Raw genomic sequence first — 12,243 nt, 5'->3', positions numbered from 1 at the left:
TCTGGCCAACATGGCAAAACCCCGTCTCTACAAAAACACAAAAATTAGCCAGGAATAGTGGCACATGCCTGTAATCCCAGCTACTTGGGAGGCTGAGGCAGGAGAATCGCTTGAACCTCGGAGGTGGAGGTTGCAGTGAGCCGAGATCGCACCATGCACTCTAGCCTGGGAGCGAGACTCTAACTCACAAAAAAAAAAAAAAAAAAAAAGAACAAAAGAAAAAGAAAAAAGAAATGTTGTTTTGCAAAGTGACTAGAATAAAGAGTATATTAATTCTGCAGTTTAATTACATTATAGATTAATGAGTTTTCAGCAAGCTAGTATGGAAACTTTGCCATTACATATTTATTGTAGAAATGAGAAAATGCATTCCAAGTTCCCAAAACACAAACTTTTAGAATGAAACCTATTTGTGAGTTTAGTTACTGTCCATAATACCACAACTAAATCAATTCAAATTCCTAAAATAAGGATGAGAATGTTACTAAACCTATTCTTCAGGTATATTCCAAAGGACAATTCGTAAATGAAAATACTTGTTAATGAGCTTCTTGTGATATAATACTAACCCTGCCTGCTGGGGTTTGCATATGTTAATACTAAAACTTGCAAATGAAAACAAAATTATTTTTAAATTTCTGATAAATCATGTTTCAGCAGATTATCAAGTTTCAATAATGCCCTAGTAGCACACCAAAGCAATCATAATCATAATCCTTAAGTTCCTAACAGGACTTTGTGAATTGTGATATGAGACACAACAGAACTAACCAGTGGGTCTTTATGAGAACCAGAAGACCTCTTCTTCATTCCATGAGAGTGACTATAAGAATGATTCTGGAAGTAAATATTTCAAGTTAACTTCAATGATTGCATAGGGAAGTTATGAAAATAATTTAATAAAATTCATCTTGAAATTATATACACAAAGGTCTATATGAGATACACAATAGTTTACATGCAATTTATTTCCCAAAGGTTAGTAAACAATTCACTGCACTTTACTAGCTAGGCTACCTGGCCTCTCTACACATTTGCATTCCTCCCTCACCTCCCTCTGTGCCAAGCATCTGTGTGTCTGGCCAGCTAAAGAAAACCTGATTAGAACTAAGAGCCAGGCAGGATATTTGTGGAGACCTTCACGCCACACTTGAGTCCCTCTGGCTTCTTCTTTTTCTTTTTCAGTAGAAACAGGGTGTTGCTCTGTCACCCAGACTGGGGTACAGTGGCACAATCATGGCTTACTGCAGCCTAGAACTCCTGGACTCCTGCCACAGTCTCCTGAATAGGTAAGACCACAGGCATGTACCACTACACTCAGCTAATTTGGGGTTGGCGGGACAGGTAGAGACAATGTCTTGCTATGTTGTCCAGGATGGTCTTGAACTCTTGGTCTCAAGTGATCCTCCTGCCTCAACCTCCCAAAATGCTGGGATTACAGGCATGAGACACCACTCCTGGCCCCCCCACCTTCTTTATAAGGATATAGGTAACAAGATAATTCATTTCCTTCTATAGTCTTCCTTACCTAAAGGTCAAATAGCAATCTTTTGGAACAATTAAAACAGGACTGAGAGAACGAAGAACATGACATTAAACTGTCCCAGACAGTACTCTTAACCCAAATTAGTGAATCCAGAGTATGTAATGCTCAGGAGGGAAATAACCAACATGGTATGGATTGCCCAGCATATCATAAATGGTCACCTTATAAAAGGGTCCCTTGAAGGCAGGATTGTCTCAATATCTAACTTTTCCTACGAGTACAGAGCAAAGTACATACAGGGAAATTAAGGCCAGCAATACTACTTAGGTAAATTGGTAGATAAGAAATCTAATCTAGGTACATACTACTTGCCTGAAATAAGAAGGTGTGGCTAGAAGTGCCCTACCTATCAAGAGCCAAAGGCAACAGACTGCTCTAGGTAAACCATCTCACATATATATGGCTGTATCCCCAATCAATGATTAAAAACTCATTTTTCTTTTTTTTGAATATGCATCTTTTTATATATTACTCTGAACATTTTAAGAGATGTCTATGTAATTTAGAAACTCAGGCAACCTAATGACAAAATATTAACCCAAGAAAAACAAGCTATAACTTAAATTCCTTGGTTAATGACATACCATAAAAAACTAACCAAATCAAACCAAAATGTATGGACATAACTGATGTCTTAGGTGTCCTCTAACACTACTGGATGTTTTCTATCTAGCAACTTCACACCTGCTAGCTTGTGACATATGACATAAAACACAGTTAGGGCTTGTGCTCAACATTAAGACATGTTTATAACAGTGTTAGAATGACAATTAGTATATGTTATGTGGGTGGCTCATCGTTTTAAGAAAAGATACATTACTGCCAGCTGGGCACGATGGCTCACACATGTAATCCCAGCACTTTGGGAGGCCAAGGTGGGAGGATCACTTAAGACCAAAAGTTCGAGACCAGCCTGGACAGCATAGCAAAACCCCATCTCTACAAAAAAAAATAAAACAATTAGATGGGCATGTTGGCACATGTTTATAGTACTCGCTACTCAGAAGGCTGAGATGGGAGGACCCACTGAACCCAGGAGTTCAAGGTCGCAGTCAGTAAGTTATGATTGCACCACTGTACTCCAGCCTGGTTGACAGAGAGGGACCCCATCTCTAAAATTAAAAAAAAAAAAAAAGATATTACTACCAATCCTAGTCCTCAAAAGATAAGAGTAACTTGTGTCTAATTCTGAAATCCTAAAGAAAAAAATTACTATTCATGCCACAACCACAAAACATTAGCTTTTTGCTTTGTTAGTCACATTTTCCCCAAAAGCTCATAACAAAGCCATGAAAGTTAGTCATATTCTATAATTAGCATCAACAAATGTTTATAAAGCAAAACTCCAAATATAACACAAAGTCATGCACTACATACTAATGATGAAAGTCTTGATGATCTATCCTTGAACATATCATACTGGGTTTCAGCAGAACATGAAAGTTGGTTTGTTTCCAAATTCAGAAATATAAAGAAGAGAAGAAGTAATATTTGAGGTTACTAAAAATCCAGCACTATTTTAAAAGAAAAAATTATTAAACATGAAGGCTAATCCAGCTGAATTAAAAAAAAAATTCTTCCTCCTACTCTTTCCTAGTATAAAGTATTGCTAAACTGTATGTATATTCAAAACTGTATGTTTATTTTTCTTTTAAATAACAAAATTCATAATCACTAATAGTGATATGATTCAATCTCAGTACACTATAGCACAAAACATCCTAAGGGAGCCTTTAAATACAAGAATTAAGTATTCTAAAGTCAAAAATGCTTTTTAAGAAAATTATTATCACTTTTCACATCATTTCCTATTATTTGAAAAATGGCAAAAGCAAAGGATGAACAGGCAATAAAGCAAGCACACATAACTAACATGGTCAAGCTTACAAAAGAACAATTGTAGCACCAAGATGGGGAACATTCCCTTGGATCTGCTTGTGAACAAACACCTAAAATTGTCCTTCCTCAAGAAAATGCTGGTTTCTTACTTTGAGAAATCTGGTCAAAGTGTGAACTGCACAGTATCATACAGGTGTGACACGGAATATAAATCAAAGAAAAATATACAAAAGTCATAAGACCAGAACATCCATATTTCATGTAGGAGCCTTTTAAAAAGATAGTATGTGTAATACCACATTTCAAATCCAGGAAAAAAAAAATAGTAACTACATAGATTTATGGCTTTCACACATCGTTTCTTAAGCATTCTAGTTTATATTTTTAAGCTATCTACCGAGAAAGTCATATATAAAACAAATAAAAGCAATGAACAAGTTCCTTAGGTAGTTTAAATACTAATTGTTTGGTAAAAATATCTTTCTTTTCCAACCCTTATATTCATTTAAAATTTTAAGGAATACTATTCAAAAACCCAATAGGTTGCAATTCATCAGTAGTTCATAAAATCAACTTAGTAGGTTCAACCAGCTTTTTTTGAGACAGGGTCTCACTCTTTTGCCCAGGTGGGAGTACAGTGGCTTGATCATAGTTCACTGCAACATCGAACTCCTGGGTTCAAGTGATCCTCCCATTTCAGGCTCCCAAGTACCTGGAACTGCAGAACTACAGGTACATGCCACCACCATGCTTAGCTAATTTTTTTTAATTATTACTTTAGGAGATGGGGTCTTGCTATGTTGCCCAGGCTGGTCTTGAACTCCTGGGCTCAAGTAATCCTCCTACCTCAGCCTTCCAAAGCGCTGGGATTACAGGCAAGAGCCACTGTACCCTGCCCTCAACCAGCATTTTAAAAACTAAATTAGAAGAGAAAATATTAGAGGGTGCTGCGCAAAGTAAGTGCAAATATTTTGTGAAACTGTTGTTTCAATAATGTATTTTCTATACTTTTACATATATACAAATCCACATGCATGAATCTTCATGTGTATACTGACTTACGGTGTAAAATGTATTCCTTGTAGAGATCACAATTTTTAAAAAGCTTAAAATATATCAGAAAATCAAATTATATAATCTAGTTCTAATAAAACATTAAAATAATAGTTCAGTCAAAATAAAGCCCTTCTTTTCATGCCTAATGAAATGGTCATTTATAAAAAACATTGCAGAAACCTCAAAAAATAAATTCCATAAGCATCAGACTAAGTGGTACCATTTTACCACTGGTATAAATTCATTGAAAATGTTCTTGTAATAAATACCAATTTTATTGGAGCAAAATATCTGTACCGAATGCTTTTCTTATATTATCCTGAAACTAACAGAAAACATAAGCAATAAAAAAAATTATTATTGCATGTGTAACAAAATCTTGTTACAAAATTTTCCAAAATACATAATAGTATACATTTGTTAAACTGTGTAGTAGTAAAATGTCACTTACCATGGAGTGACACTTCCCTAAAAATAAAGTTGCTTCTCTATGGAAATTTCTAAATTAAAAAAATACCTAACCCTTTTGTAAAAAAAAAAAAAAAAAACCTCCATGACCAAAACGTATATTACTCAAGTCACACATTCTAGCAGACAAGCTATTCCATCCTCCAAATCAGGTAAGTTCATGGAAAAGGGTAGCTGTCTTTACTTTTATCATCCTTTCTGTAGCACCAGTGGCATTTTACACAGGCATAGGATTTAACAAGCCAAACTGGAATTAACCTGTTTCAATTTTCCTTTTCCAAAATATAACGTAGAATTCAGCTGGTTTTTAAAAAAATGTTGAATCTATTTGGTAGGAAAATCCATAATTTGGGCATACCAACTGCTACTAAAACAATGGGCAAACAAAAAAAGTCACCCCAATAAGTAAAAGTTAGCATTTATATTGTTGTAAAAAAAGAAAGATTCATCAAAGGAGGTAAAAGTGAAAATAGTAAGAGCTCATTCCCAAATTTTTGATGCTATAACTATAGAGCAAAAAAAATCCAAAATTTGCTATTGTAATCTTTTAAAGAAATTTTAACTGTCAAACTTGCCTGAAAGTTTTCATAAGGAAACAAACTAGAAAGAAAGTACATACAGCAAACAAAGTTCATCAAGTGTTAATTTCTATCAGAATGTACCTATTACTCAAATATCCAGGACACTGGAAGTCAAAAGTGAATGCACAACACTAATACCACACATTTTCCTGGGCTACACACCATGGTGTCTTTCCTTTTGGGTGTACTGGCTCTGCTCCAAAGTGTCCCAGTTATATCCTTCGATGGGTTCTTCAATGGAATTAAACAGTGTAATAGTAAATGATAAAACACAAAATTATATTTTAAAAATTAAATTCATTAAAATTATACCAAGGCTACTGTTATATAAATAGTAACCAAATACATGCAACAGTAAAAATCTCCACCAACGAGAAAAGGCAATTTATCCCTACTGCTCTGATTCAATCAAGATCGCTTTTTCTTCGTTTTTATGCTGTGGCACAATCAACGCTCAACGCAGCCTTGACTTCCTGGACAGCTCAAGCAATCCGCCCACCTCAGCCTCCCAACTAGCTGGGACCACAGGCGTGCAGCACCACACCCAGCTAATTTATTTTATTTTTATTTATTTATTTTTAGTAGATACAAGGTCTCACTACATTGCCCAGGTTGATCTCAAACTCCTGGGTGATTCTGCTGCATCAGCCTCCCAAAGTGCTGGGATGAAAGGCATGAGCCACAGTGCCTGGCCAAGATCACTTCATTTTCTAATTTTGGATCTCTACCTTACTGTCTTCTTGTATTTCAATGTATAAAGCAATGACCAAGCAGCTACTAATGTTCTGCACTATTAATAATCCAATCATTATACAAAACTAATAGACACAGATTGTTTCAATTCTAAATTCCTAACTTTGATGTAATCGTCCCTCCCCCAATCCTACTATTCACAGTCTAGAACTACCTTTGCTGTTTTTATTTTTATACATAATGTCTATAGCACTGACACCAACATTTCCAGCCCAGATAGCTTCTGGTAAGCCACCTTTCAAAAAGATAGTATATGAAAGTTAATTGGACAAAAGGAGAAATCTAAAGTCAAAGAATGCACCATAAGACCATAAATATAGCCACCTCACATTCAGGTACTGCTAATGTTCACACATCAAATACTACGTTCAGAAAGTATTAGACCTCTTAGTACATGGCCTTAAGTTTTTAAAAATAACTGGCTGAGAAATGCATAACTCCATAATTATATAGCAAACCACAAGGAAATTTAGGTCAGGGTTTTAGGCCATCACATTTATTTCTACAGAGGACAAAAGTTGTCTAACATATTCAGCTTAAAGGAGAAGTTATTTTAAAAGCAAAGAATTTGATGAAAACTTAGAACTCTCAATATTATTTAGGTAAAACAGAAAATGTTTTATCTCAACTATATTTCTTTTAAATGAAATTAGTAGTGAGTTTTCAGACTTGTTTCCAGGGAAGTCTAAACATTTAAACTGTGTTAGATGTACACTTATAGAGAGTAATGTACTAGAATCTCCTCTAGGATGTAAAACTTTTATTAATTTTTACATTTATACATTGACATTTTTAAATACTGGGAGTTTTATTCTATCCCATATTAACAAATTTTCAAAATTAACATAATGAAATTAAATACTGCAGTTATATCTTAAATTTGTTTAATGATACAAATGCCATAAAAATAAAATCAACCTGATTACTTTATATACATTCTAGGTATACAGTTATTATCAGTTTAACTGCAGATTTCTTTTTTTTTTTGCAGATTTGTTTTAAAGGCTCCCAAATGTTCAAATTTAGCTGGTTCTACCTTTAAGTTAAACAAATATATAATCAGGTTTCCTAGGGTCACATACAAATTTACAAACAACCAGCTTAATAACAACTGTGTGAAAATACACACTACGAACGTTACAATGAAAAGCAAAAGGAAAAAGCCATAAATACAAGAAGAGGATTATTTTCACAGCCTTTGAGACTCAACTTTAAAGCTTTTATTGACTGACTCCCTATATCATTCTTTACAAAATAATTATTTTAATTTTTATTTTGAGACAGAGGCTCACTCTGTCACCCAAGCTGGAGTGCAGTGGCACAATCTCAGCTCACTGCAACCTCTGCCCACGGGTTCAACTGATTCTCATGCCTCAGCTTCCCAAGTAGCTGGGACTACAGGCATTAGCCACTACACCTGGCTAATTTTTGTATTTTTAGTAGAGACGGGGTTTTTTGCCATGGTGGCCAGGTTGGTCTGGAACTCTGAACCTCAGGTGATCTGCCCACCTCAGCATCCCAAAGTGCTGGGATTACAGATGTGAGCCACTGCTCCCGACCTTTTCAAAATATTTAAAGAGAAAAAAACAAAGTACTATATCTCCAGGGAGAAGTATGATGAATTCAGTATTAAAATTTTTCTACTGTAAAATCATTTATAGGCTGCCAATTATCTTAGATTTCTGTAACGATCTGTTAATATTCTTTTTTTTTTTTTTTTTTTTGAGATGGAGTTTCACTCTTGTTGCCCAGGCTGGAGCGCAATGGCGCGATCTTGGCTCACTGCAACCTCCGCCTTCCAGATTCAAGCAATTCTCCTGCTTCAGCCTACCAAGTAACTGGGATTACAGGCATGTGCCACCACACCAGGCTAATTTTGTATTTTCAGTAGAGATGGGTTTCACCATGTTAGCCAGGCTGGTCATGAACTCCCAACCTCAGGTGATCCACCTGCCTCGGCCTCCCAAAGTGCTGAGATTACAGGTGTGAGCCACCGTGTCTGGCCAATATTCTTAAAAATCTAAAGTTTTATAACTAAAATATTCCTGATTTAGTAACCAGTTTAGTAACTTACTCTAAAAAGACAGTACATTACATCCAACAAAAAAAATAAGCAGCCTGGAGAACATTCACCAAGAAAAATAGCCAGCCTGGAGTTTATATTTATGAATATAAACATGTCAATAACTAGTATGCCAGAGCACACTCAGTTTATTAGAGTCTATTTTTATCATTTATACAAGGTGGAAAGAAAATTACAGTCAGGGAACACTAACAAATAGAGACTTCAACATGAAAGATCATCTTACTGACTAAAAAAACTACATGGAAGTATACATATAACATTGTAACCAAAATGCAGTTGTACCCTAAAAGCTATTAAAATAAAAAAATTTAAATAAAATAAAATGGAAAAAACGCAAGTATACACATAGCATTATCAATGTGCAAAATAAAAGTGCCGCTTTAATGTTTAAAGTATACTTTTTTAAGACAGAAATCAGGGTCTTGGCATAATATTAGGGTTTTTAAGGAGTAGCTTCTTCTTCCTCCTGATGTATAACAATCCATGCAAAAAACAACCTGGGGCATTCTATAAAATGTTAATCAAAATGTCAAAGCATGATTAATTCCTATACATATTCAGGGAACTTCTCAAATCAGTTGTTCAAATTTTCCACATAATAAAATTATAATTAATCATCCAAGCCCCAAAGCTATTTTGCATTTAATAAACTGTCATTTTTTAAGATACGAAAGTAGGAAAAGTCAGAAAGTTAGAACCAAACAAATGTTATTCTACAAGATCAATCTTAATTATTTTGTGATACTTTTCCAAAATCAAAGGTCCTTCTATAGAAAAAGAGATTAGACCCATGTTAATAGATTAAAGTATTCATGATTTTAGAGTTGATTTACTTATGACAATAATTTGAAAGAAAGCATCATTTTCCAATGAAAGTCTTTGCCAATATTTTATACTTCTTTTAAAAAGGCAAAGAAATATATGAACATTGTCAGATTGTTTAGGCAATTGAAGAAAGTTCACATGTAAGGTTTGTATTGTGTAGACAAGTTAAAATACCAACCCTGTGACTGCCAAGACTTCGAATGGACAATGCATCCTCAACTCCCTGATAAAAATAAAAATAAACACAGTAAAAGTTTGTGAGTGACTGCATTAAGCTAATGAGGAAAAGTTTCAGAGGCAAGTTTATAGGTTATTACAAACCAGATAAGGACGATGGTGACTGGACCGGTGGGAATACCTGGCCCTTTCTGAATCTTCCTAGAAAAGGAGAAAGTACATGTAGAGTTAATCGCTGAACAGACAGTTGTTTATCGATGAACTGCGCAAGGAGCAGTCAGTTAACAGCACAGCAACAACTCCTGAGAGCAGGTGGGTTTAGACAACTTATCTTTGGGGCAGCCACATTCTTTGGTTGGAAAGAAAGTAGAAATAATCTTGGCAATGTTCTTATTTTATCAGGAGTATGTATGTCAGACCACTTGGAATGGTCTGTATAAGATCAAGAGAGTTCAATATACCAAGATAAAAATGTGCAAGTATACTCAACAAAGAGAAGTTGAGTTCAGCATTAAAAAAAGACATTAATCTATTTTTTTCATTGTGATCATCAGTTTATGCAGATAGGAAGAAGTGTTTACATTATCACTGATGTATTTTAACAAGACAGTATATGATTCTAAAAATACTTGGATTATAATTTTGCGCTTACTGTAAAGATTTCTTTTTTTTCTCTCACCACTCTAACTAGAAAAGAACTGAAACAGAGCCTGACACAGAGCCTGTGTGTTGTTAATATGAAAAACTACTTATACTTAGAAGTAATTACATATATATTTTAGAGTTCGTCAAGTTATCTCAAATAATGCCATAAACAGATTATTTTTAAAAAATGATTGCAGCCTAACAGTTGACTAAATTGAATGTAATTCTAAACTTTTCCACATTTAGCTATTAGCAATGGAGCATTAAGGCCTGAGTCATGCGAGATAAAATGGCTAGTCCCTAAAACCTACTCATCTCAAACAGTAAGGAATTTCTGATCTTTCAGAATTTCAGGTCCACAGTGTTAAAGTAATGTGCACTGACTGAAAATCTATACATTACTGACCAACTGGGTTCATGGCTTATCAATGCTATATTTTTGCAAAATGAATCAATGCCTCAAAACTCCGTGGTTGACATCTGCTGTGACTGATGCCCTTGACCAAATCTATGCTGAAGTCTGTTTATAAGCACTACTATGACTCAATTTCTAATCAGATATTCTGATCTTTAGGAATTCATCACTGATTTACATTTGTTGTTGTTGTTGTTGTTTTCTGAGACGGAGTCTCGCTCTGTCGCCCAGGCTGGAATGCAGTGGCGCAACCTCAGTTCACAGCAACCTCAGCCTCCTGGGTTTGGGCAATTCTCGTGCTTCAGCCCCCTAAGTAGCTGGGACCACAGTTACCCACCACCACACCCGGCTAATTTTTGTTTTAGCAGAGATGGGGTTTCGCCATGTTGGCCAGGCTAGTCTCGAATTCCTGACCTTAAGGAATCTGCCCACCTCAGCCTTCCAAAGTGCTGGTATTACAGGTGTGAGTCACCATGCCTGGCCACTGATTTACATTTTTTGTTATGCAATAGATACATGTAGTCTGCAAGAAGCCAAGAAAATTTCTTCCCTTTATCAAGTGATACCACAAAAGTTTTGGGGGCATGTGTGTTAGCCTAGCAGGACGGGTACAGCTTATTAAGTGGTAATCAGTTCTAGGCTACTTAGTTTGGTTAGTTTGAAAAGCCTTTACCATAAAGGTGAGTTAACTCAACATGCTCCTTCCAATATTATTTGGGGTACTAGGTTAAATATGTGGTTTAATGTCTAATCTTCCCTTTATTCTAGCCTTTCTTCTATTCCATCTATCACATAAGAACATTTTCAAAAACCTCATCTAAAGAGCACACCCCATTAAAGATGCAGCAAAGACAGATGAAGTCATAGTTTCAATTATGTCCCTTATATTAATAAAAATAATTATAAATTAAAATACCTTATTAAGTATTGATATATAGTACCTCTATATTTAAAGCGCTTCTCTTGCTCCATTTGAAAAATTGGCCTAAAAAGACTTCCAAAAACTACAGAATAAAATATAAACCCCCATACAGGTCAGTTAATTTGGACAGAGAGTATACTCATAGTCATAAACTATACCTTAAATAAGCACTGTCCAAAACAACTTTCTCTGACCATGGAAATGTTCTATATTTGTGCTAATATAGTATCCACTAGCCACATGTGGCTATCGAGCACTTTAAATGCAACTGAGAAACCAAATTTTAAATTTTATTTAATTTTAGTCAATTTAAATTTAAATTTAATTACATACATGTAGCTACCACACCTGATAGCACTTCTCTAAACCTATTTGACAAATATGTTTAGGTAAAACAGTAAGGCAAGCTCAAGGCAAATTTTAATTACACCAAAAACTTCCAAAACACATATTCTACTGAGAGCCTGCCAAGTAGGACCACTCTGATATAGAAAGGCAAAACATTTGGGTCGTTTTTAATTACTTCTACCTTGAATACTCTTGCACAGCGGCAAACATGAGGGAAACAGACCCTGGTAGCAATGATATAAAGTGACCCTGGTAGCAACTCTATTTTTAAGAGCTAGAAGAGTCCTTAGAGATAATCTAGTCTGACCCCTTTATATTGCAGTAAGAAAGTTGCAGCACAGAAGGATTAAGTAAGAATCTGTAAGATCATAAAGTTGAGACCAGCATTTAGACGTTCTTACTCACCAGACAACTGAATTATAAAGATAACATCCTACACTGGCTACATTTCTACTAAAAAGACAAGAAAAGAAAAGAGAGAGACAGACAGAGAGAGAGAGAAAGAGAGACAGAGAGAGGAAGGAAGGAAGGGAGGAAGGGAGGAAGGGAGGAAGGGAGGGAAGGGAGGGAGGGAAGGGAGGG

At 35.3% G+C, this 12,243-nt stretch overlaps 1 protein-coding gene across 4 annotated transcripts in view; it reads right to left on the bottom strand.

Moving 5' to 3' along the window:
* Positions 1 to 12,243, bottom strand: part of LRRFIP2 (leucine rich repeat (in FLII) interacting protein 2) — a 130,660-nt gene that overhangs the window by 59,100 nt on the left and 59,317 nt on the right. Inside the window, exons 6-9 of one of the 4 annotated variants that reach the window (XM_011953342.1) lie at positions 9,476 to 9,532; positions 9,333 to 9,377; positions 2,924 to 2,965; positions 772 to 837 (exon numbers count right to left, since the gene is read on the bottom strand). The exons of 2 other annotated variants lie outside the window; for them this stretch is intronic. In XM_011953342.1, coding sequence (XP_011808732.1) covers positions 772 to 837; positions 2,924 to 2,965; positions 9,333 to 9,377; positions 9,476 to 9,532 — 210 coding nt within the window. The remainder of the gene's footprint in view (positions 1 to 771; positions 838 to 2,923; positions 2,966 to 9,332; positions 9,378 to 9,475; positions 9,533 to 12,243) is intronic. One more of the 4 variants, XM_011953343.1, reaches the window with a different exon arrangement.

Source organism: Colobus angolensis, unplaced genomic scaffold (genome assembly GCF_000951035.1).
Source record: "Colobus angolensis palliatus isolate OR3802 unplaced genomic scaffold, Cang.pa_1.0 Scaffold36, whole genome shotgun sequence".
NCBI classification, from domain to species: Eukaryota; Metazoa; Chordata; class Mammalia; order Primates; family Cercopithecidae; genus Colobus; species Colobus angolensis.
Note: the sequence above shows the minus strand (reverse complement) of the source record. Positions and strands in the feature narration are given on the sequence as shown.